The following is a 23,357-nucleotide window of genomic DNA, read 5'->3' as shown; positions in this document are numbered from 1 at the left end:
TTTACCAAAATAAAAGTTGAGATCAAACTAAATGTATTTAAAGTCAAACTGTTGAAGTTTGTTTAAAACTTTAATGATTAAAAGTAAAAATTAATGATTAAAAAGTAAAATTTCAATTAAATTAAATATTTATGGAGGAAAAAACAAATCTAAAGAACTTGAAGTTTCTTCAGTAAACACGAGTTGATGTCATAAGAGTTTTTAAATTTCTGCTGATTTATTTAACAGAAGCTTCTTTGACTTCATTTTAAACCCCAATGACTGAATTTGTTGCTCAGTTTTCTCTTTCAGTCTTTTTGTGCTGTTCTGTTTGTGTTTTGGTTCATAAATGTTGTGTCTCTGTTTTCTTCACAGGCTGTGCAGCAGCACCAGGAGCGGAAAAAGGTCTCGTCGATTAGAATTCGTAAAACTTTACCCAAACCTCAGACAAACCTGACCCCCATGGGTCTGCCCAAACCCATCAGGTACGAATTCATCCGGAACATTCCTGCTGGGCTCAAAGCTGATGATTATCAAGATCTTAGAGATTTAGGAAAGATTAACGCCAAACCGTCTGTGGGTGAAAAATGGGCTAAAAGGAGGCCAACACAAATTATTAAAGTTGTAGACCGCTCTGTGAGCCCACAGGAAGAAAACGTTCATGCACATTTTTATCTATGGGTATGCTGCGGGCGATATTGTAGTACCCTTTGAAACCTAGTGCCTACTAATGAATTTACCTCTATTTTTTTTATTTAAAACACAATCTTCTTGTTTATCTGGTATCATTTTAATCAGCACAATCTCCTCTATGTGGCACAAACTTTATTTAGTCATTTTTCTATGTTATGTTGAACACTGCACAGAAAATTAGACAAAAGCAGAAAATTCTGCCAGGAAAAAAGTGCTTAAATTTGCTGTGGAAACCCCAATAAATGTTCAATGAATTATTTTTACTTTCAGAATGAAAATTTGATGTGCAATTTGAACAAATTAACAAGAGCAAATGTTTCAAACAAAACAAATTTACAAGTTTTTGAATGAAAATACAAGAAAAAAAAACTCTACATATATAAACCGTTTCTGTTCCGTTGAACACATAAAGTTACATCACAGACTTCACATCTCCTGTTTGTGTCCTGTCTGTGTTTCTTCAGCTTCCCAAAAAATGTAAATTTGTCTTCTGGTTGCAATGTTACCCATTTAAAATTCTTTTTTCAGCTTTTTTTCTTTGCCACTGACTTAATCAGGAAAGTTTGTGAAAAAACAAAAACTAAAATCTCACTAGAATAAAATAAAAAGTTCCTCTGGAGTAGAGTTTGATCCAGCTGGATCATAGAAGGAGGTGTGAACGCTAGCTCTCCACAGCAGATCCATCTCATTTATTCAAGGAAAAGTTTTTTTTTTTGTCCAGAAATGAGACATTATTTACATATTCTCTCCTTTCTTCAATAAAATCTCAATCCCTAAATGACTCCACGGCCCAGACAACAAAGAAATCTGCATAGAAGCATGCGACTAAAGCTTAAAGTTTAATGTTTTTGAGCTAATGCAAGTATTATTTCTGCTTTAGGTCAACTTTTATTGATGACATTCCACAGTAGAACTGTTGAACTACTAAATACTAGTTTGTTTTTTGACTTAATTAATATAAATGCTTGCATTTGTTTTTAGAGATCCTGGAATTCCTTAAAAATAAAACGGAGATTCTTCCAAACGTTAATTTCTCTGCAGCTTCCCAACATGTTCCCAAACAGCTGCTGAACATCAAGTCCTGCAGAGTTTACAGAGAATGATTCTCATTCCAAACCACAGAGCTCATATCTGGCTCTGAAACCAGACAAACGCTGTGGGGTCTTAACTTAGACCAATGCATTTTAACTGTCTTCATTTGTCACTGATTGATTATGTTGTGTAACCTGAATACATACATTGTCTTTTTCTTTTGTCCTTTTTGAACCACAGAGTGAAGAAGAAAGAGTTTAGCTTGGAAGAAATTTACACCAACAAGAATTTCACTAAACCCCCTGGAAGGTGAGCTCTTAATAATTTGAATATATGTTTGTGTATGCTTTACATCAACGTTTTTTTTTTTATCTTTGAGTTGTTTACATTTTCCTGGAATGGTGTCTTGAATCTGTAAAAGCCACAGATTTATTTATTGCTAAAGAAATCCATTAAATACAACCTTTATAACAAACTTCTGAGTTTAAATGTGTTAAGTTAAAAAATGAGCCTTAAAGAGAATCAAACTTGTTGTTTAATATGGGAACCAACATCCTTTATTAAAGAAAGACGTCAATAAGGTTAAATTGGTCTGAATTGTACCTGAACTCATTCTGTCTATGTGCATGTATGACCAGAAGGGGGCAGCAAAGGAAACGCTTTAACCTAAAGCGTTTCTCCAGCCGATCTGCTTTTATCTGAACTATTTGTCGCTCACATTTCAGCCGTCTGGAAACCATCTTCGAAGTGCCTCTCAACCGCAAGAATGGCTCGGAGTCGTGGTTCGGACAAAGGCGCGTCAAGCGCTTTGTGGAGTTTTTGGAGGTCGGCGGGGTGAGAAAGCCAAAGAAAACTCCGGTCGGAAGCGGTAAAGCAGGTATTTCCTCTTCGAGGACGAGGCGGGGAGCGTTCTCTAAAGACGGCCCTCCCCTCAGCATTCAGGACGTGGACTCGCTGCTCTGTGCAAAACTCGACCAGCTCAATTTGTGGCTGATCGGCGATGAGACGGAAACGTGACTGAAGTCTCTCCGTTGCCATGCCGACTGTTGTTTATATTTGTAGTTTTGCTTTTGTCGACCCGTGTTGCGTCTGAGCGCTATACATTTTTTTTATTAAATACTGTGGTACACGTATTTACACATTTAGTGTCAATTTATTTATTTCCACTTAAACCTTTTGCCGTCTAACTGGTCTTTGCAGCCTCTATGGTTCAGTTTGTTCATATAAGGATAAGCTTAAGGCGCTGTGCTGCAGGGGGCGGAGCTTGTTGCTCAGAAATCAGCGCTTTGCGTTTCCCTCCAGCATCTTTACCCTGTTGCTGCAGGCAGCTATTATTTCAGAAGGTTGAAAAATAAACTTGTGCTGGCGAGAAACGTCTTCAGTATCGTGTGTTTGGACTCTAACATGGATCTTCAGCTCAGGGAGGAGCAGCTGGATGTTTAAACAATGTTTTTCAGTTCACGAAGCCTTCCAAGTTCTTGTCGTCTTCTATTTACTTGTGTTCGTCTTGGAACTCCTCTTTTTGTGTGTGTGTTACTGCTGTATTTTCTTTTCTTGGCCAAAATGTAAAGAATTTGTTTGTTTGTTTGCATGAGAACAAGCAGAAGTGCATTAAGAAACCCAAGCACAACATTTTCAAACATTTTATCACAAAAAGACATTTTGTATGTTTGTATAAAAGTACAACACTGTATATAATTTGACAATAAACGTATAGTAACAATGCAATAATGTCAAGGTAATTCTGGCACTTTAAAAACTCATCTTGTTGGTTATAATCTCTGCTGTTGTGTTTTTTAGTAAAAAAAACCCAAAGTGCTGTAATATGCTTAGGCTTAGTAAACACATTTGATAGTATTTTAAAGTACCTTTAGTGGCAATGAGTATTTTACATTTTAATAAAATCTGGTAATGATGACTGTTCTGGTTTATTTTTAGAAAGTTTTCCGTCCTTTTCGGTTGATTTCTTCTAAAATGTGTTGATATTTTTTAAAAATTCAGAGGATTGTTAGAGTTCTGCATCCTTTGACTTTTTTTTTGTTATTATCTTGTGGGTGGTTGTTGCTTCTGCTAAACAAAAGTAGGTAAAAACTTCTAACCTCTGTCTTTTATAGCTTTACCATTTGCTTTAATAAATATTACATCCATGTTTTCCCAACCCTGATCCTCGCGGCTCGCTGTCCCGCATGCTTTCCACGGCGCCCTGCTTAAGCCCAATCGTGGCAGGAGTGTTTCAGCAGGATTCCAAAAAATGCAGGCTGCTGTAAAAGGTCCTCAAGCGTTTAGTAGTGACTGCAAGAAAAAAGTAACTAAATCTTTGTAAACTGAGACACGTGGTCCTTTCAAGTCATGTAACTTCCAGCAGCAGCGCTGTCTTGTCCATCCTCACAGTAAACCGTCTCCACAAGAGACTTCCAGGTGCATCAGTTGTCCAGAGTGAGCAGATACGAGACCAGCGCCAGAAGACTGAAAGTACAGACGAAAATGGCGAACAGAGTAACAATGGAGATGATGCCGAACTTTTTTGCCTCCTTGGAAAGCTTTTTAGCAGCTTCAATGTCTGTCGTTTCCCCAGCCTGAGAAAGAAGAAGAAGAAGAAGAAGAAGAAGAAGAAGAAGAAGAAGAAGAAGCAGCGTTTCCATCAAAAGTAAACATAAAATCTTCACGTCCGGTTCAATGAGATTTGTTCTCACCTTGACTGAACTTATCAGAGCTTTGATTCCGATGCAGGAAACGCCACAGATGATGCTCATGATGGCCAGGACCCTGTGAGTCCTGTCATTCCGCAAGTTGGAGATCATCTTCCGGACTGGGGAAGGTTTGCAGCTTTCAGCAGTGGTCTCCTTGTCCCCCTGTCCGGGCACGATGTTCAGAGGCAGGATCTCCTCTTTGGTTGCTCCAGATGACATTTCTGCAAGAAACAAACTAGTTTCAGTTCTGACGCTAAGAACTGATCCAGAGGCTGTGATGGTTTGATCCCAACAGACACACTTGTGTTTTTGTGTTTTTTTAACCCCCTGTTGTCGCTAATATGCATCAAATAACCTAATTTAGGATCAATATGAAAGCAAAAACTAAATTTCCTGTTAATAAACTCATGCATCAAGAGGTTTTTAACATATTCTTTTGGTTCCTGAATTGTTTTTTCTGACTTGTTTGGTTACAAACTGTTTTTACTTCTGCAAAAGCAAAAATTTGAGCAGCTTCCTCAAAACTCAGCCAAAAAGTTGCAAATCTGGAATTTCTATGGATTGTTATTTATGAAAAGCATTAGCATTGAAGCAATTTCTCTTTAAATTGTCCAGACTTGTCAAACTTGTCTTGAAGGTGTTGCAACTTGTTTTTTTAGGCTCCAAAAACCTGGCAGGTAGCTCTCCTAATCAGAGATTTGATCAGATTTTTTGGTCTCCATATTTTTCAAAGAGGATAAGTGTGGAAGCTGCAGGTCTCACACGGAACTGTGATTTATTCTAGCTGCACGAGTATTTGGTTTAAATCCTCAAATGTCACAGATATTTTAGTCAGGTTAATTAAAACCTTAAAATTTAAGAAGCTATTTGACATTAAAAGGTTGAGTGAGTGAACACACCTGATTGACTTGAATCCGTTTGTCAGTAGAAACTCAGTTCGTCCACAAAAAAGACCAAAATCCTCGTTTCTCCTTCAAATCCGTTGAAGTTCAGGTGTTTCCGCTCTGCTCAAGCGAATCCCAGCAGACAGCTTGCCTTGGCGTCACCGTGAAAATCTAGTTTCATGTTTCTGTTTTTATGGCAGGAAGAGAAATAGTCATGACACTTCCACGCCCATTTACTAAGAAGGAATTTGCCTCGGTGACTCTTCCCTTCTTCACTCCCGCCTTCACAAGAACCCGTCACTTTGTTATTGTAACACCCACAAACTCTTTTCCTTTTCTGGTGGGTATACCACCGTCTACCTCACTTGTTGGCCACACCGATTAAAGTTTACCAGGAGTAGAGTCCTCCTGGTTACCCAATCCCACATTCCACAGGTGCCGTAAAGGTGTGTCACGACTTGTTTCTCCTCGGGAGGGGGTAAAAAAAAAATTCTGGTTCTGTTTCTGAGTGAAAATTCATTTTATTTGTAAGATCATTCTATATTTTCCTCATATCAAACAGCATTTGAACTAAATGAATATGAGAAACCATAGGATTTCCTGCTTTCTGAAGAGCCTTTGCTCTCTGACGCAGAGATTAGATAAACCAGCTCCTCTTTTAATCACATGATGTCATTTTTTTATAGATTAATGCAATAATCATTGAACTCTGGATGACACGGAAGGCACCACACCCTGTCCTTATTTTATATATGTATGTATACATATATATTCAACTATGAATACAATGAGAACAGCAAATTACTGCTTCAAATTTTATTTATTTAACTTTTTTTAAAGTTTTTTTTTATTTAACTCACAATTTAGATTATATTTACGCACATAAACAGTCATATTTAATAGAAGAACACAAATTGTTATCATAACACTAAATTTTAACGTTTAAAACCTCAAAAAAAGGCCTAAAAATACCAGTAATTTAACTATGAATCAGCAGGTCTTTGAACGGTTGGCTGTTGCGCATGACAGTTCCGGAGCTCCGCCTTTCCGCCCATCCGCCAATGAGAAGCCGAGAAACTGTTTGGGCGGAAACTAACCCGGAAGTGGAAAAAAACGAAAACAAACTTGTGGAGGAGGAACACGTCATTTGTAAATAAAGGCGCTACAGTCGGTTCCTCTAGAATTAGTTTGACTCAAATTTATTTTTATGCAGTAAATAAGAAGTTTGATAACAAAATGGAGAGAAACGTGGATGGAATCGTAGCCACAGAGCGCTACGGCAGCGCCGAGTCCTGGAAGTACGTGGTGGTTCAGGACGGAGTGATGGAACGGAGGAAGGATGGAACGAGCAGCTTCTCTCTAGTTGGAGTTTTCAAAGTACGATTTTTTTTTTAAACTGTGAAGACGTTTTATCCTCTCTTATTCTGATCTGCTTTTTGCAGAGTGTTTTTCTGCCTCAGGGTTACCCGGAAAGCGTCAGTGAGGATTACCTGCAGTATCAGTTTTGGGACACCCTGCAGGTACAGAAAATATTAAACCACATAGAAGTGGTTTCTGACTTCAGAGTGAAACTTTGCGTCCTTTTCAGGCGTTTGCCAGCACCCTGTCATGGACTCTGGTCACTCAGGCTTCCCTCAAAGGTGTAGGTGTTGGAAACCAGGATGCTACTGTTGCTGCAGCCACAGTTACATGGATATTAAGAGGTTAGAGCTATTTAGGTAACACAATAAAATGAAAATGTTAATATTTTATATGCATTCTAAATGTCTTGTGTTTTCCTGCAGATGGGACTGGAATGTTGGGAAGAATCCTCTTCGCCTGGCAGAAGGGGTAGAGTTTAATTCCGGCTTTAACTCTAGGATTTAAGGTTTTGTTCCGAAGATTTCCTGTTTGTTTTTCAGGAGTAAGCTGGACTCTGAGGCTAAAAAATGGAGGTACGCAGCTAAACGCTCCGGTTTTGTGAATCACTGACTGCATCCTGATTGTTTTTCTGTTTTTCAACCACCAGGCTGTTTGCTGACGTTCTCAATGACATCGCCATGTTCATAGAGATCTTGGCTCCTTTCTTCCCTTCCTTCTTCACGTTGATTGTGTGCACTGCAGGAGTCTTCAAGGTTAAACGAAATGCTTCTTCCCACATCTGCCACTGCTCACTTTGCTATCATTGGAGATGTGAGAACAATATTTGGGTTCATTCATTCAAAATAAAAATTCTTACGCCCAAAGAAACCAAAAGTTCTGGATCTCCTGCAGTCAAACATTAGTTTTTAAAATAATTAAAATATAAGGAATAATATTTATGCTTCCAAAATTTCTTTTTACACAACTATTAACCATAATTACATGTTCTATCAGCATATACTTTATGTTATTGTAAATGTTTAATAAATGTAATTTATTTAAATTAGTACAATGGATATTATTAGCATAACTAGAACATAAATAGGTCTGCCTGAAAAATAGATCTAATCTCAGTGGGATTTCCTGGTAAAATAAAGGTTAAAAAAATGCCAGAATGAGTACAAGTTACATGTGTAATAACAGGTAAAAACAAAATAAATAAATAGACATTGCAATCAAACAACAAGAAGAAATACAGCGTATACAACATCAGAGTAGACATGGAAAAAGTAAAATAGAAAAATTATTAGTAAAAGTCACTTACAAGGTTAGTGAGGTGTTGTATAATTCATGTCTTACTTTAACTCTTAAGAAAAATGTAACCATTTTCATTAGCCTTAGATTGTATTTAATGGTCAAAAAATAAAATCTGTAGGAGAATTTAAATATAAATGATCTGAGATGAGACTGAACTAAGTTAAAAGCAGACTGTAGTAGCAGTAAACGACAGTATCGTCAGCGTAAATGATGCATTTGGTAAGTTTTGACACAAGTTGGTAATGTAAATAGAGAAGAGAATAGGATCTAGTACCAAGCCCTGTGGTACACCTTTCTGGTGTGATCAGGCAGAGTCATCCGACATTTTTGAACCTCTAACGGACGCCATCATTTCCCAAATTTTCGTCCTTCACAATGTTTGATTATCATTTGGCTAAAGACGAGTCAGGTGGGGTTTAAGAGTTTGTTGGAACAAATGATTTTAACACAGTTTGTGAAAACAGTGGTTCAGCTTTACAGAAGACGTTTGCACTTTTCAGTCCATCGTTGGAGTCGCTGGAGGTGCAACCAGAGCTGCTCTGACGGTTCATCAGGCTCGCAGGGACAACATGGCCGACATCTCTGCCAAAGATGGCAGTCAGGTCGTTTTCATTCAACATTCAGTTTTCTTCAAACGCCTCACAGGTAAAATTTACTGATTACATTTTTTTTATTTACTCCAGGAGACTTTGGTGAATTTAGCCGGACTTGTCGTTAGTTTGATACTTATTCCCCTCATCACTGATAATTTCTCGTAAGTGTTGGAACCAGATTTGAAGGTTTTCTTCCACCCTAATACTAACTTTGAGGAATGTCGCATCTTCTTTCATCCTCTGCCCTCCAGGTTGAGTCTCGGTCTCTTCTTCCTCTTCACCATCCTTCATCTTTTTGCGAACTACAAGGCTGTGCGGTCCGTTGTCATGGAAACCTTCAACCAAGCCCGACTGTCAATCGTGCTGCAGCAATACCTGAAGGAAAAACGCATCCTGAGTCCAGCCGAGGCCAATCAAAGAGAGCCAGTTTTCTTGGGTTTGTAATCAGTCTTGTAATATTTTCTATTATTTTGTTATTATTTTTTGGTGATAAAATGTTCTCTTTTTCATTTACAGAGTTAAAAAAAAACACACCGATCAAGCTGGGAGTGAAGCTGCAGGATGTTGTACAGAGGTGACTTTGTGGATCCTTTTTGCCGACATAAAAATATATATTTTTAAAGATCAATGAACTGTTTCCTTTACAGCCCTGAAGAATTCAATTTGGCTTTGAGCAATAACTCCATGCCTTACCTCTTGGGAGTCAGAAATGGTAACTCGTCTTTTATCAAACTATGAATGTTTAAGAGCTCACTTCCCGATCCTAACCTGTTCTCCTTTCAGGTTGTGTTTGCGTTTGTCTGGGAGCTGCGGCATCCGTGCACGATGAGATCAGAGCAGCGTGTCAGGCGTTGTGGCTCAGCAATATGTTGAGTTCTCCTTCATCCACTCAGCATCTCCAAACAAACACAAAAAGTGAGCCCAGACAGATTTTTGCTGGAATTTATATTTTTTTTAAATTAATTTTTACTTTGTTTCTATCAAAGGTTTGTGGGAAATGGTGCAGAAAAGTCAAGAGGTCATTGATGCTCATTTCCAGGCATTTCTCAAAGGTGAGATAACTCAAAATATCAAGTGTAATTTAACTTTTCTTTCTCTGTAATGAAATTCATTTATTTGTGTTACATAAAAACAAACAAAAACAGAATTTGCTGTTATTTCCAGGTGTGGAAGCTGCAGGATGGGACACAAAACGAACTCTGCTTAACTGGGACGAGTGGAGAGCAGAGTGGAAAAGAAAAAGCAGCTGATTATTTTAATCACCTGTGGAATAAAAAATAATTGTTTTTTTTATCTTAATTTTTTACGACTTTCACATAAAAAATAAGTAAAAATTGTGTTTTGTTTTTTTAAATAATTTTTTTTGTTTGTCAATAAAGAGATTATTGACCAGATATAAGCTTTATTTGAGATTTTTTCTGTTCTGCTTTTCTTTGTTGCCTTTACCCCTTTTAGAATCTCGGCTTTAAATAATTATCACAAAATTCTTAATAAATAAAACATTCCAATTACTCCTGCAGAATATAATAACTTTTCTGGTGCAATTTCTCTTGAAATTTGTATTTTATTTATTTAAAGACATAGACTTCCTTCACTTTTTATTTTGTCTTATCCAATATTGGAAACATTTGTTTCACATCCTGTTCCAGGAAAAGTAATAAAGACATGAGAGCATTTTTTTTCAGAAAAATATTGCAACTTATTGCAAATTATTGGAGACAAAAAGTCGATCTAAGAAAATGTCTGGCTGTCTTTATTTCCAATAAAATAAAAAATTCTAATAAATATATAGATTTTACAATACAAAAACGTATTAAATAACATTTAACCCAATGTTGACATCATATGTACCATATGTTAACCTTTACCTGAAAAAGTTACTAATTTAATTTAGCTAACATTTCCTGTGATTTCCTTTTTTAAATGTACACTCTCTTAATCTTTGCTGTGGGAACATGTATTGTTTGACTTCCATCAACATAAAAATATGCTGTTAACGTTTTAATAAACTCATTCCTACTCTTTGCTAAATTTTAGATTAAAATGTCTACATTTTCTTACAAAATTCCACATATCTCTCTATTTTTGATATAGTTTATACTATATGTTGAATCAGTTAGTTTGTTAAAAAAAAGCAAAAAGCTTTAAAATGCCTAAAATTTTGTTCTCAACATAAAATAGTTTTAAATGTTAAATATGTAGTATTTTATCAAATGTAGCCTTATTGTTATTTATTATGTTATTGTTATAACATATTATTGTTATTTGTTATTTATTCATTTTTACCCATGGCACTTTGTCTTGTTTTATTTCCAATTCCTTGTTTATATGTTTGCATTAATTTAAAATATAAATTAATTATTTTTGTAGCGTATTTTGCATTTACAAAACAGTTTCTGGAAAAAAGAAATATCACAAGTTTCCTTAAGGGGGCAGTGTCACAGCAAAGGAAATCAATGCGAAGAAGAAGAACTGACATCCGGTCCTGAAAAGATTCACCAAAACAAGAATAACGTTCATATTTACCCAATCTATAAAAAATAGTTAAATGATCATTTTTATCCATAAAATATATTTTCATTGTTATGAATGTTCTATATTTTTTGTTTAAAATGTATTTTTTTTAGTTCTGGAAAAAAAAAGAATCCTCTCAGCCTCCTATTTTGGAAAAACTAAACCGGATGTAGAAATATCGTTAGCTACTGATCGGTGTTTTTTTGGACAAATAGCGTTAGCAGCAGCTCCAGTTTGTCAGGTTAAAAGTTGACTGAAACTTTATTTATATGAATTTAATCTTTAAAAATGGGGAGATATCGGTGTGCCTACAACTGCGAGGAGACCAGCGGCTCAGATGTTAAATTCTTTAAGTAAGGATCTCTTCCTTTTGAACAGAAACACAGTAGATGTATGTTATTTCAACAATGGCGTGAACCAAATCCTGCAAATGAATGGGATTTAAAGTTGTTAGTCTCTCTGTGAAATTTGACCATTAATTTAAAAAAGAAAGATTTTGCTGAAAAAATGTAATTCTGATTACATGGATTGAAGCTGTTTAGCCTGGAAGCAGAGATTCTGTTTTATTTTGAAATTAGGTTTCTACTCATTAGGGATGGAGAAAAATTAGGATGTTAAAAACAGACAATTATTTTTAAAAGCAAGGCTTTAATTTATTAATTTTCGGGTTTTTGGGAAGTTAGTCTTACATATCATAAAACAAAAAAACATTTATTATGTGTTGTTAATTTCAGTTTATTTTCTATAGAACAGACAATGAATTGGGGTTAAATTATTTAGGTATATAGTGTTGAAAGGAAAAGCCACACTTTGATTCGGTCTACAATCTGTTCTCCAACAGGTTTCCTCTGAATAACAGCAGAAAACTGAAAAAATGGCTGCTGAATATGAACTTGGAGGACTGGACTCCATCTCGCTTCTCTGTGCTGTGCATCCATCATTTTGAGGAGCAATACATCGACAGATCAGGGAAGAACGTGACTCTTCGAGCAGACGCGGTCCCCACCATATTTTCATCTTCAAAGATCACGCAGAAGGAAAAGGTCTGTTACTGTAGTTCCTCCACAACAAGTTTTTGTTTACGTCGCTGTAATAATTTAGACATTTTTGCCTTCTTCTGACTGATTGTTCATACCTTGTTTTATTGCAGAGTTTAATTTACAATAATACATTTATAAAAAGTAATATTCATAATAATACTTTTGTTGTTGCAGGTGTCTGTCAGTCAAAGAAGAAAGAGATGCAAGGTGGGACTTAATGACAATACGATCAAGTTTTTTAATATTTATGCTGTTTTAAGTGCTAAAAAATGTTTTTTAATTTTAACTATTCACTAATTCTTATGTTCTTTATACAATCTACTAACATGAACTTCTGTATTTAGCCTTCAGGTTCTGAAGCCTCAGAGGCTATTCCGTCGGCTGGAGGACTTCCTGAAACTTCAAAAAGCTTCAGCCAGCAGAAACAGGTCAACCAATCAGAGGAAGTGATTCAAACGTATGTCAATAATTCTTCATCTTCCTGTTATTTTTCATGAGTTTGACGCAGTAAAAAATAATATTATTTCAAAAATCACATATTATGCTACCTGATTGAAAGTTAACTAAGAGAACACTTCATGTTATCTTTCTTTGTCTCTGTTGTGAAAATCAGAGAAAAACATCCTTTTAAATTTGCATTCAAGCGCCACTCTTTTAAAAAATGTTTTTACTTGTTCTTGTGTCATTTTTTTATAATGGAGAAAATAAATTAAGAGCTGAAATTTGCATTTCTAAGTATTTCTTTATTCAAATCGTTGTGAATCAGGAGCAGATAAAAATAAAAGCTCTTTGAAAAAGTTTGTATTTGCAGGTATTTGTATCCACTTGTACAAAGATAGATCCGTGAACGTCTTTGTTTTCCTCGTCTGAGCTGGAATCTGGCTAAAACTGATCGGCTGGATAGCTCTGTTATTGCTCGCCATTTTTGTTGCACCGTTAACGTTGGGTTGGGGGGTATGAGCTAACGGGAGAGCATGCAAGCAGCTCTGTTATGGGTGACAGGAAGAGGGGTGTGGTTGCTCAACATCAGCAATCTTGTTCACAATGCAGAGGTAAAGTTCTAATGAACTCCTGCCACCCTGCAGAAACTATGTCCTAGAAACTGCACCATTTTTAGAATTTTTGGCTAAAAAAATTGCATATTTAATAATTAAAAGACCACCGGGAATGCTTTGAAAATGGATTAAAATATGATTGGAGTGGGACTTTAAATGAAACATTTGACAATGTTTTATCAATCAGTGCTGTTGTGCTTTAGTCTGTGAAAATAGTGTAAAAAATTGAAACAATCTTAATTTTTTTTTACTTTTACATACTCTATCATTCTTTATTATGTTAATTATTTGTATTTTTTTTTTGTCTAGAGACAAAGAACCAGAAAAGTTTGAGAGATGGAGAATCATAGCTGATGAAGGACCGACGACGATCAAATCATTCCCGCATTTCTTTCATGGACATTACTGTGCTCCACATGTACGTAGCACCACATAGTTGAGCTTTAAAAATGAGAATTGTGGGAAATTCAACTATTTCTTTGAAAATATGCTGACAAGTTGATTTTTTTGTCTCTGTATTTATGTAATCATGTGTGTTTGTGCATTTACAGACTGTTCAGTGGATTCCAGATGTTGATTTTAGTGTAAGTAGCTGAAAAACTGTCCTAAAACAAACCAAATCTCTCAACATCTGTGTAATTTTTCCTCTTTGTTTCCACAGACAAACCATGAAGACTCCGTAAATGTTATAGAGGTACATATTTTAGAAACAGATGTACACAACATTGTAGTGCTGCCACAAACGATTATTTTAATAGTCGACTAATCACCGAGTATTTTTTACAATTAGTCGACTAATCGGGTCATGCGCAAACTGGATGTAAATCAAACATCTTAACCATCAATAACTTTAAACTAACTAAAAACTAGATGTAAAACATTACCTGTGATAATTCTAGAGTGAATGCTTTAAGAGGAATTTTGCCTCTGAAGTTGCTAGTACTGATAGCTGAAGAGGCTGAAATTTATAGCTGAAAACGTTGAAGTTGATAGCTAAAATCTCTGAAGCTGATAGCCAACTAAGATATTAGTTAAATGTCAAATGAGCCAAAAAACTGTTAAAAGCCTAAGTTAGCCAAAACAGCTAGCGTGTAGCTAAAATATTAGCTAAACTCCAGATTAATCTGAAAAGCAAAAAAAAAAAAAGCCTAAAGTAGCCAATACAGCTAGCATGCAAGTAAAATATTAGCTAAAGTCCAGATTAGCCTAAGAAACAAAATAAAGTCTAAATTGGCCAAAATAGCTAGCACGTTGCTGAAATAATAGCTAAACTCCAAAATAGCAACAAAAAATGGAAGTTAGCCAAAACAGCTAGCATGTAGCTAAAATATTAGTCAAACTCCAAATTAGCCTGAAAAGCAAAAAAAAGCCTAAATTGGCCAAAACAGCAAGCATGCAAGTAAAATATTAGCTAAACTCCAAATTAGCCTAAAAAAAAACGAGAAAAGTCCTTAATTAGCCTAAACAGCTTGCATGTAGCTGAAATATTAGCTTAACTCCAAAGGAGCCTAAAAAAACTGAAAAAATTCTACATTATACAAAACTGTTAGCATGTAGCTAAAATATTAGCCAAACTCCAAATTAGCCTGAAAAGCAAATAAAATGCCTGAATTTGTCCAAAATAGCTAGCATGCAGCAGAAATATAAGATTAACTCCAAAATAGCCACAAAAAACTGGGAAAAGCCTAAGTTAGCCAAAACAACTAGTATGTAGCTAAAATATTAATCAAACTCCAAATTAGCCTAAAAAAACAGAAAAAAATCCTTAATTGGCTAAAACAGCTAGCAAGTAGCTGAAATATTAGCTTAACTTCAAAATAGCCTAAAAAAACTTAATGAAAATTGCCAAAAAAAAAAATCAAAAATAGTCCAAAAACTAGCATCATGACACAATAACTTTCAACTTTACCACACTCTGACTCCATATAATATAAAGTACCAACTAATTGACTATTAAATTAGTCGTCGACTATTTTAAAAGTCACAGCAGTCCTACCTCATTGTTCTGACCAGGACTGACACTTCTTCAGGTTCAGGAGCCGTGGCAGTGGCTCGGTTTGGACGTCAGAGGGCCGCTGCCACAAACGCCGAACGGGCACAGGTACATTCTGACCGTGGCGGACTACTACTCCAAATGGGTGGAGGCTGTGCCCATGCAGTCGTGCCTTCCTGCAGATGTGGCGAAGAACGTGGCCGAAATAATCTCCTACTTCGGATATCCGTTCCGGATCCTCTCCAGACTGCCTCATGACATTGTGCACAAAGTGAGTCTTGATTTAACCGTTTTATTCTTACTGTTTGGAGACTCCATTTAGACTTGTTTTGTTTGTAGAGCATTATGTGATTTTGTGTTTCCCTGTTTAAGATTAACCAAGAGCTTAAAGATCAGTTGAAGATAACCGTCCCCGTTGTGGTCCACCATCAGCAGACGGGCTCTCTGGATTCGATCACACCTCAGCTGATCGACAGGTACTCGGATTACTTTGAGGATTTTTTAGTCTGGAGTTCACCGCCGCACAAATGATGCTGACGCTTTGTTGTCTGCAACACAACAGGATGGTGTGCGACCTGACAGAGGAGCACGCCGCCGACTGGAACGTTTACCTGCCTGCCAAAGTTTTCAGCCTGTGCTTCAACCAACACCCGTCCATGAAAAACAGGCCTTTTTCTGTTCTCTGCTGTAACGGAGTGGAGCCTTATCGATCTCCCAGAGGGCTAAATGTGAGTTTTACAGCATCTTAAGTCCAAAGATGCTAACATGATTAACTGTGTTCTCTCTGTTCCACAGTTTACCTCTTCCAACATCCAAGAAAGTGTTTTTATTGTAAGATAAAGCCTAAAATGGTAAGATTCTTTTTTAAAGAAAGATGTATGTTTTGTATTTTTTATGTTGTTGTGTAGCTTAAAAAGTAGCTTTAAGTTTCAAATCTACCTCGTTTTGAAATACTCTCCAACGGTTTTACAGGATTTGATGAACTCTTTTTTACTTTCAGGACATTTGAATCAACCGCCAAACCAGCTCTGGATTATGATTGGCTGAGCCAGCAATTTTTACTTTTCTTTTTTTTTCTTTTTACCAGGAATAAAGTATTTTTCACCTCTTTTAGTGATTCTCCAGTTTTTTTTTTATTAAATTAACTTTTTTTTGATTAAATTAACTAATTCAATTTCTTTGACACATTTTGTCTGATGTGTGCATCTCTGCAGTCACTCAATTTACCGATACAGACTATTTTTTCTTTTCACAATAAAACGCACAACGCGTGTTACAAAAATAAAAGCATAAAACCTACAGATCAAAACATTCAATGCTGAATATAAAATTTCAGATCAACTTTTGACCAAATTCAACTAAAAGCTTTCCTAAATAGAATCATTTTGACCTGAGTTTTAAAACATTCATTAGAGGAGCAAAGGAAGGGTTTTCCAAAGATGAGGAGCGATATGGTTTGAAAGGTGAGATCTCTTTTTTTTTTTTTTTTGGCGTATTTACAAAAATGGTCTGTTGACCTGAATGATTTAGTCCAAAAAGGTCTTAAACTGTTACATATGGTTTTACCGTAGCTTTATAGATGTGTATTTTGAGTTTCGGCTATTTAAAACAATAATTTCATCAAATAGAGTTAATTTTCATCAATTATTAATTTACTGCATATAAATAAACTTTTATTTTTCTGAGTTCTGCTTTCCTAATTTGTGCAAAGTTGAAAATTTATTTTATTTTGAAAACCTGTTTACATTGTGGGATTATTTGGTGCCCCCACCTGGCAGAAGATGGAATTACCATTTTGAAAATCAACTGCTTGCTTTGTGACACTCTTGGGTGCCCCCATCTGGCAGAAGGTGGAATTATTATTTCGAAAACCAACTGTTTGCTTTCTGGCGCTCTTTGGTGCCCCCTCCTGGCAGAAGGTGGAATTACAGCGGTGGCAGCCCGATACTGTTATGAGCTCAGAGTTGTCGTTGTGCAGTTGCGGCTTTTTTTCCCTCTGTGTGCAGCAAACCGCAAGAAATGGTGAGTGTGGAAAACATAACAGCTCACAACCCTCATCCCTTTTTGACTTAACTTACTAGTTCATCGAAACCTTTCTCTATGGTGTACAAATTTCTAAAATTAGTAGCGTTTGTACGTGAAAAGAAATCTTATAAAAACAGATGTCTTTGTTTAGCTAACCTGTGCTAAAAACGATTAGCTTCCACTAGTGAACGCGGCAGCTGACTGCTACAGTGTGACAACAGAGTCAGTGGGAAGGAAAAGGTCAAGTTATGGTTAACTAGTATCGGAACTTTGTCGCAGACAATGATACATAAATAAAAACTTAGATTTTGTTCGCGTTTGTAGCTTTACATGAGGGAGTTAGCTAAGTGGCTAACGTAATCGTCTGGAAAAACTTGTCAAAAATACTTAAGTGTAGTCCTAAAATGTGTTTATTTTGGGTCAAACGGTTTGTGTTTCATATGTATTAATATACGTACCATATATTTGTCATTAGCAAAGAGTAAGTCATATTTAGTGGAAGTGTTAGCATTAGCTAACGCTAAATAGCTAGCTGTCCTGTGTCTGGACTCTAAGCGACAGCTGTATCGCGGCTTTTTGGAGGACAAACAATCGAGTAAAATTGAGATTATAGCTCAGTAAAATGTTCCTATGATAATGATTTTAACCTTATATCTAAATATTTCTGTTAGCGTGCATTAGCATTTGGACAGATTAAGCTAACTCATGCTAGTCCCCTAGTTTCACACATTGCTCATATTGTCTGTAACATTTTCTTAAGATTTTATGAGCAAAAAAACAGTGAATATTTGATCAATTTTGTCCCTCGTGATATGTGCTTTTGATCTTTGAATATGGGTTTCGCTTCCACTTTTATAATAACTTAATTTTTTTTAAAGAAATATCTATAAACATAAAATAAAATTATTTGTTTTTTTGTTTGTTTGTTTTTAGGATGTGTTTTTAATGATCAGACGTCACAAGACGACCATCTTCACAGATGCCAAAGAGTCTACCACAGTCTATGAACTGAAGCGCATTGTGGAAGGCATTTTGAAAAAGCCACCTGAAGATCAGAGACTATATAAGGTGACTTAAACGCTCCCAAATTATGTTTTCCACTCACACTTTTACTGTTAGTTTAGCACGAACTGCTTTTCTGGATGTCTTCTGGTTAACCAGAGCTGATCGTGTTGTAATATTTTAAATGTTTTGATGGTACAAGTTCTCATTTATACTGGACTCAAAACTAGATTTCAGAAAAGAAGTTTAAAGATTTTAAAATCAGCAGGTGTATGAGGTTCTTCATGGTTTTGTCTAACGGTCTATTTTGGTTTGATTTCTCACTGACCAAAACTCAAAAGAAGTCACAAAGTCTTAATTCACCCTTTAGAATACAAATACACAGATTTTTTATTTTATTTATGTTGTTATTATTATAATAAATATAAATTAAATATTGATTTTTAAAAATCTCAAATAAAATAGAAACATAATGAGAAAATAGCAGCTTTTGTATTATGAAATAATAACTTGTGAGAAGTTTATATGACTTCCTTTCAAAATAAAAGACATCATGTATCGTGTAGAATTATCTAATCTAGGGGTCTGTAATCTGCGGCTCCTGAGCCACATGAGCTTCTTTGTCCCCTCCATTGTGGCTCTCTGGTTAAAGTAAAATAGAAAGTTTTAGTTTAAAAAAAAATAACTGTTTGTTAAAAAAAGTAAACAAACTTTATTTAGCTCATTCCTAATCAACGCAAGGACAATGTCACTCCACAAGGCTTCTGACTACAGTACCCATAATGCTCCCACAATCCAATTTTTTTAAACTTTTCTTTCTATTTTGAAGAAATTTAAGGATTTTAAGTCATGGTCACTGAATTACAATACAACTTTTTTGTTATTATTACTTGTCGCCTTGAGAATATCCTATGTGGCTGTTTTTATTTTGAAAGAAAGTTATGTGAACTTCTGTCAAGTTTTTCATATCTAAAAAAAAGGCTATTTTCTCTGTATTTTTATGTTTTATTTATACTTTTCATAATATTAACAATAACATATATAGAAATCAGTGTTTTATTTTTCTAAAGGATTAAATAAGACTTTGTAAATAAAAATAAATAAATAAAGACAATTCGGACTAATCCTCCTTCTTACCAGAGTTTGACTTTCTGTTATTGCATTCAATCATAGAAAGTGACTTCAGAGATCTCAAAAGTGTAATCACATGTAAACAGGAATCAGAACATTTTAGAACCAAACAGACGCTGATTTTGAAATATATTTAGTTTCATTTTATACTCAATTTCTATTTATATTTTGGCTTTTACTACTGTTTTCTATTCTCGTGCTGTTTTTTCCTCTTAAGATCAGTTTTATTTCTGCCAGATGACTGCAGATGGAAATTAGTTAACTGCTAAAATCTGACATATTTAGATTTTATTTTTAATGTTCGTGAATATGCAACATCCCTTATTAATAAATGTTTAAATCCAGAAAACATCTTGAAGTGGATCCATAGCAACTGGTTCTAAAATGCCCCTCATCAAAGACGGATGAAGCCGCTTGGATGAGCAGCGAAACGTTTCAATGAAGATTTCAAGTCCATTTGTCATGACTTAACTTCAAAACTAAATCTTTTTATTTTTATTTATGGAGAATATTTTTAATTGCTGAATAATAAAGGATTTCTGCTTTTCAAATGTTTGGACACAGTCCTTTCTCTTGATCAGTATTTGATAGTTAAGTTAATAACTTGGAAGTCTGAACTAAAGGAAAATATTGAGATTTCTTCTTTCATTATTTCTAAGGCAAAGAGCACAAGGACATTTAAAAAGATGCTGAAGATCTCAACATTTTCACATTTTCTGGAATATATGTTGCAGTTTTGTTCTTAGTTTAGCCAGGGATGCTACTTATACTCGGGAGCGACTTATTTTTGTTTTTTTAGACACAAATAGGTTCATATATTTTTTATTTTCCCCGTAAACGCTGGTTGTCTTTTAGCGTTTTCCCTCTAATAACCACCAGAGGGCGCTGCATCTGAGTATAAGTATTTGCTATTTACAGTGGCAGAAGAAGTGTCAAATATGGAAGAGAATCTGATTGTTTTCCTCTTAAACTTGGATATTTTTCCTATATAGACTTTATATAGACTAAAGATTAGTATTCTTGTTTTTATTTATTTCTTTTTTAGTTATGTTGGACTTAGTAGATTTGTTCTGAATTGACTGATTTTTCAGTTTTCTTCATCTTTATTAGACATTGTTTGCTCTTGTGACTCAAACTCCAGAAAATACGGTAATTTTATTTATTGTAAACATAAAAAAATCTAAAAAATGTGAAGGCAGCATGCTGATTAATCCATAATATTTTCATTTTGTTGAAGTTTTTCTTACTTCCGGGTTGATCCACTTGTATATTTTGAGGATCTGCATCATCTAACTTTCCTGTATTTTCTCCTCTCAGGATGACGTGCTGCTCAATGACACTCAGACGCTTGGAAATTGCGGCTTCACGAATCAAACGGCGCGACCTCAAGCCCCAGCGACAGTGGGGTTAGCTTTTCGTCTGGGTGGTGAGTCACTCATCATTCTCACTTGAGCTCTTCGGTTTTAGTCGTTTTCTTTAATCTCTCTTTTTGTCCGTTTTCTCTCTCAGATGATTCATTTGAGCAGCTGAGGATCGAGCCATTTTCCACCCCCCCAGAGCTTCCTGACGTCATGAAACCCCAAGATTCAGGCAGCACAGCCAACGAGCAGGCCATCCAGTGAGCGCAGAGCGAAGGAAGGGTTGCATTCTGGGAAGTTTTGCCTCTGAAAGACGAGTTTTCCTGTGTCTGACAGATCTTCAGCAGGGCAGAAACAAACATGGACTCCCTTGTAAGTTGAGGGTACCTAAATTGCCTTGAATTGGAAAGCGCATGCTAGATAAATTTCAGATTTTTTTTTTTTTACAAGACCCTTCAGAGACATCTGTTGGACTTGTTTCGACACTGTCAGTCATCCATTGGATTGGTAAAGGCTGAGTTTAAGACTTGTACCTCTTTATTTAATGATTTATTTTTTTAGTGAGGTAACAGCTGCCTTACTGTGTGTTCTTGTTTTGCTGGCTTAAGTTTATAAGTTGTGATATTTTAGGCTTTTATGTTTGTCTTTCCTTATTAAACTTAAATTAGGATTAACGTGGTCTGAATGTACGTTGCAACTAAAGCTGGGAGTTGGTCAATATTTAAGTTGAAGGACGAGAATTTATAAAAAGAACAGAAGTGTTTCGGATTATCAAGGAGCAAAATGAGAAAAAAACGAGATTGTAGCTGTAAAATCAAGACTTCTTTTCAGATACACATGTACCTGACAGCAGCTGCTGGATCTTTTGACTCCTTTTGTTCTTATTTAGCAGCTTCTGTTGTATTCAACACCCATTTTTACATCAATTGTTAATTTGACATGGGGGGGAAAAAAACTTATAAAATAAAAATGTATCAGTGGGTTTCACAATTTTGAGCTACATTTAGGAGTTCCTGTATTATTTCCCTCTCACTGACCATGTCAAAAGTGTTTCTTGTTGCAGAAAAACGTGTTTGAGAAATCAAAGCATTTGAACAGAACCGTGTGGCATAAACAGAGCTGCACTTTTGTCTCATTTAACATTAAAACTGATGTTTTTCACCTCTTTTTGCATTGTCATTTATTACTGTTATTGCATTTTGCCATTTATCTGCTGCTGGTAGATGCAGTGTCTTTTTTATCTCTGAGCTAAACTAGTGTAAAAGTTATTTTTAGCTGAAAAAAAATAGAATCAGTTAAAATGTCATTTACCTCCTGAGACTTATTTTCGTTCCCACGTCAGTGTACTACATTTTAAATAAATTTTTATTTAGAGTTTAACCTTCTGGACTTTGGGTTAAAAGTTCTTCGTGTGTTTTCCTGTCGTATTTGTTTGATCGGTGTTTAAAGCCGGTACTACTTATGTTGCGCATTAATTTTGTTGATATGCGCGCTGCGGTTTGGGTCACGTGTGGGCTGCTCAACCAATGGGCGGATGAACAGTAATTTCCAACATGGCAGCGAACTGAAAAACTGTCCGGTGGATGAAAAGAGTTGTAAATATATATATATAAACAATATAGAATGATATACAGTCATACATGATCTATTAAACGAGATAAAATGCTGTTTTTATGGTCAAAATACGGGGAATATTCAGACGGTGTTTTTTTTAGGCCATGAACTGAACTGAGAAGAAGCAATTGATTTTTAAGCAAATGCGCATGCGCGAGCGGCTACTGTTTCTCTGTTCGTCTATATTGTGTGTGGGAATCAGCAGACCCAATAATTTCCTTCGGGATAATTAAAGTATGTAAAAGTGCATAGAAAATGATTTTTGCTCCCACATTTTTAAATGCATTTTTGTTGTGGACTTTGGGTTAAAAGTCGAGAGAGATCCTAGAGCGCGAGAGCTAAACTTCTGGCTGAATTGTGTCCATATTCGCCACGCGGGTCATCACCTCTCATCCGTGCAAATGGACGTCACCGAGTACATCCTATCTGCGGGAAAAGCCGTTTTGGACATGATGGAGCGGGAATGGCAGCCTCTCAACGCGGTGGAGCTCGAGCACCAGTTGGACCAGGCGGTGGAGCAGATCCTGGAGGCAGATCTAACATCAAAACTAAAGAGGAAGGCCTCTCCTTCTGTTTACGAAGAGTTAGTGCAAAATCAAGCGACAACGGAGCCTCAAACACACGCAGAAAGTCGACCTGCAGAAGCCGTGGACTCTGCAGCTGTTAAGGTATTTAAATAAAATGGAAAATAATTCAGATGTGAACACCTGCTTTTGAAATATCCGATTTTAAAAGGAATATTTTATTTTGAAATGCTGCTTCCTTTGTGCCAATTTAACTCTTAAAAGTTTGACCTAATGACCTATAAAGTCACTTAACATAAAAAAGTGCCTGTTGAATATTTATCTAAACCTAATTAGCGGTGCCACGATTAGTCGACTAATCAACTATTAAAATAGTCGATGGCTAATTTAATAGTCGATTAGTCGCTACTTTATATTAAGTGTAGTAAAGTTGAAAGTTATAATGGCATTTCTCTAGCTTTTTGGACTACTTTGGCATTTATAAAGGTTTTTTAGGCTAATTCGGAGCCTAGCAAATATTTCAGCTATATGCTAGCTGTTTTGGCTAGCTTAAGCTTTTTTTTTTTTTTCTT

At 35.8% G+C, this 23,357-nt stretch overlaps 6 protein-coding genes across 7 annotated transcripts in view; 5 read left to right on the top strand and 1 right to left on the bottom strand.

Moving 5' to 3' along the window:
* Positions 1-2,845, top strand: part of prr14 (proline rich 14) — an 11,240-nt gene extending 8,395 nt beyond the window's left edge. For both annotated transcript variants that reach the window (XM_024272037.2, XM_024272036.2), the window contains 3 exons: positions 355-464; positions 1,945-2,013; positions 2,430-2,845. In XM_024272037.2, coding sequence (XP_024127805.1) covers positions 355-464; positions 1,945-2,013; positions 2,430-2,721 — 471 coding nt within the window. In that variant the 3' untranslated portion in view covers positions 2,722-2,845. The remainder of the gene's footprint in view (positions 1-354; positions 465-1,944; positions 2,014-2,429) is intronic.
* Positions 2,846-3,332: 487 nt separating this feature from the next.
* On the bottom strand, positions 3,333-5,721 carry LOC112146291 (transmembrane protein 265). The gene is made up of 3 exons (XM_024272038.2): positions 5,294-5,721; positions 4,398-4,615; positions 3,333-4,280 (listed from the first exon to the last, which is right to left on the bottom strand). Exons 2-3 carry the CDS (start codon positions 4,611-4,613, stop codon positions 4,128-4,130), a joined length of 369 nt encoding a protein of 122 aa, XP_024127806.1. The 5' UTR covers positions 4,614-4,615; positions 5,294-5,721; the 3' UTR covers positions 3,333-4,127.
* A 590-nt stretch (positions 5,722-6,311) lies between these two features.
* On the top strand, positions 6,312-9,923 carry rusf1 (RUS family member 1). Its single transcript, XM_024271569.2, has 14 exons — positions 6,312-6,655; positions 6,721-6,798; positions 6,867-6,981; positions 7,063-7,108; positions 7,180-7,212; positions 7,287-7,392; positions 8,437-8,538; positions 8,620-8,690; positions 8,781-8,965; positions 9,046-9,103; positions 9,177-9,241; positions 9,313-9,444; positions 9,516-9,581; positions 9,694-9,923. Exons 1-14 carry the CDS (start codon positions 6,515-6,517, stop codon positions 9,777-9,779), a joined length of 1,284 nt encoding a protein of 427 aa, XP_024127337.1. The 5' UTR covers positions 6,312-6,514; the 3' UTR covers positions 9,780-9,923.
* A 1,273-nt stretch (positions 9,924-11,196) lies between these two features.
* On the top strand, positions 11,197-16,863 carry zgc:153292 (uncharacterized protein LOC100003014 homolog). The gene is made up of 12 exons (XM_024271570.2): positions 11,197-11,396; positions 11,885-12,086; positions 12,258-12,290; positions 12,428-12,540; positions 13,448-13,556; positions 13,690-13,722; positions 13,800-13,832; positions 15,169-15,402; positions 15,504-15,607; positions 15,694-15,859; positions 15,927-15,982; positions 16,132-16,863. Exons 1-11 carry the CDS (start codon positions 11,332-11,334, stop codon positions 15,969-15,971), a joined length of 1,137 nt encoding a protein of 378 aa, XP_024127338.1. The 5' UTR covers positions 11,197-11,331; the 3' UTR covers positions 15,972-15,982; positions 16,132-16,863.
* A 157-nt stretch (positions 16,864-17,020) lies between these two features.
* Positions 17,021-21,808, top strand: elob (elongin B). Its single transcript, XM_024271571.2, has 4 exons — positions 17,021-17,153; positions 18,090-18,224; positions 20,607-20,715; positions 20,799-21,808. The coding sequence occupies exons 1-4, from the start codon at positions 17,151-17,153 to the stop codon at positions 20,909-20,911; spliced, it is 360 nt and encodes a 119-aa protein (XP_024127339.1). The 5' UTR covers positions 17,021-17,150; the 3' UTR covers positions 20,912-21,808.
* Positions 21,809-22,334: 526 nt separating this feature from the next.
* LOC112146020 overlaps positions 22,335-23,357 on the top strand; it is a 2,875-nt gene continuing 1,852 nt past the window's right edge. Inside the window, exon 1 of the mRNA XM_024271573.2 lies at positions 22,335-22,929. Coding sequence (XP_024127341.1) covers positions 22,663-22,929 — 267 coding nt within the window. The 5' untranslated portion in view covers positions 22,335-22,662. The remainder of the gene's footprint in view (positions 22,930-23,357) is intronic.

The sequence above is a fragment of the Oryzias melastigma genome, linkage group LG8 (assembly GCF_002922805.2).
Source record: "Oryzias melastigma strain HK-1 linkage group LG8, ASM292280v2, whole genome shotgun sequence".
NCBI classification, from domain to species: domain Eukaryota; kingdom Metazoa; phylum Chordata; class Actinopteri; order Beloniformes; family Adrianichthyidae; genus Oryzias; species Oryzias melastigma.
This window is presented reverse-complemented; position numbering and strand designations above follow the sequence as displayed.

Bases quoted from the DNA above. Each gene is read 5' to 3' on its own strand.
- LOC112146291 (XM_024272038.2), bottom strand. From the start codon at position 4,613: ATGTCATCTGGAGCAACCAAAGAGGAGATCCTGCCTCTGAACATCGTG. The intron at 4,281-4,397 runs GTGAGAACAAAT...CTTCTTTCTCAG, and splicing joins CTCTGATAAGTTCAGTCAAG to GCTGGGGAAACGACAGACAT.
- rusf1 (XM_024271569.2), top strand. From the start codon at position 6,515: ATGGAGAGAAACGTGGATGGAATCGTAGCCACAGAGCGCTACGGCAGC. The intron at 6,982-7,062 runs GTTAGAGCTATT...GTTTTCCTGCAG, and splicing joins AGTTACATGGATATTAAGAG to ATGGGACTGGAATGTTGGGA. The intron at 8,966-9,045 runs GTTTGTAATCAG...TTTCATTTACAG, and splicing joins AAGAGAGCCAGTTTTCTTGG to AGTTAAAAAAAAACACACCG.
- zgc:153292 (XM_024271570.2), top strand. From the start codon at position 11,332: ATGGGGAGATATCGGTGTGCCTACAACTGCGAGGAGACCAGCGGCTCA. The intron at 13,723-13,799 runs GTAAGTAGCTGA...TTGTTTCCACAG, and splicing joins TTCCAGATGTTGATTTTAGT to ACAAACCATGAAGACTCCGT. The intron at 15,608-15,693 runs GTACTCGGATTA...GCAACACAACAG, and splicing joins ACACCTCAGCTGATCGACAG to GATGGTGTGCGACCTGACAG.
- elob (XM_024271571.2), top strand. The intron at 18,225-20,606 runs GTGACTTAAACG...TTCTCCTCTCAG, and splicing joins AAGATCAGAGACTATATAAG to GATGACGTGCTGCTCAATGA. The intron at 20,716-20,798 runs GTGAGTCACTCA...TTTCTCTCTCAG, and splicing joins GTTAGCTTTTCGTCTGGGTG to ATGATTCATTTGAGCAGCTG.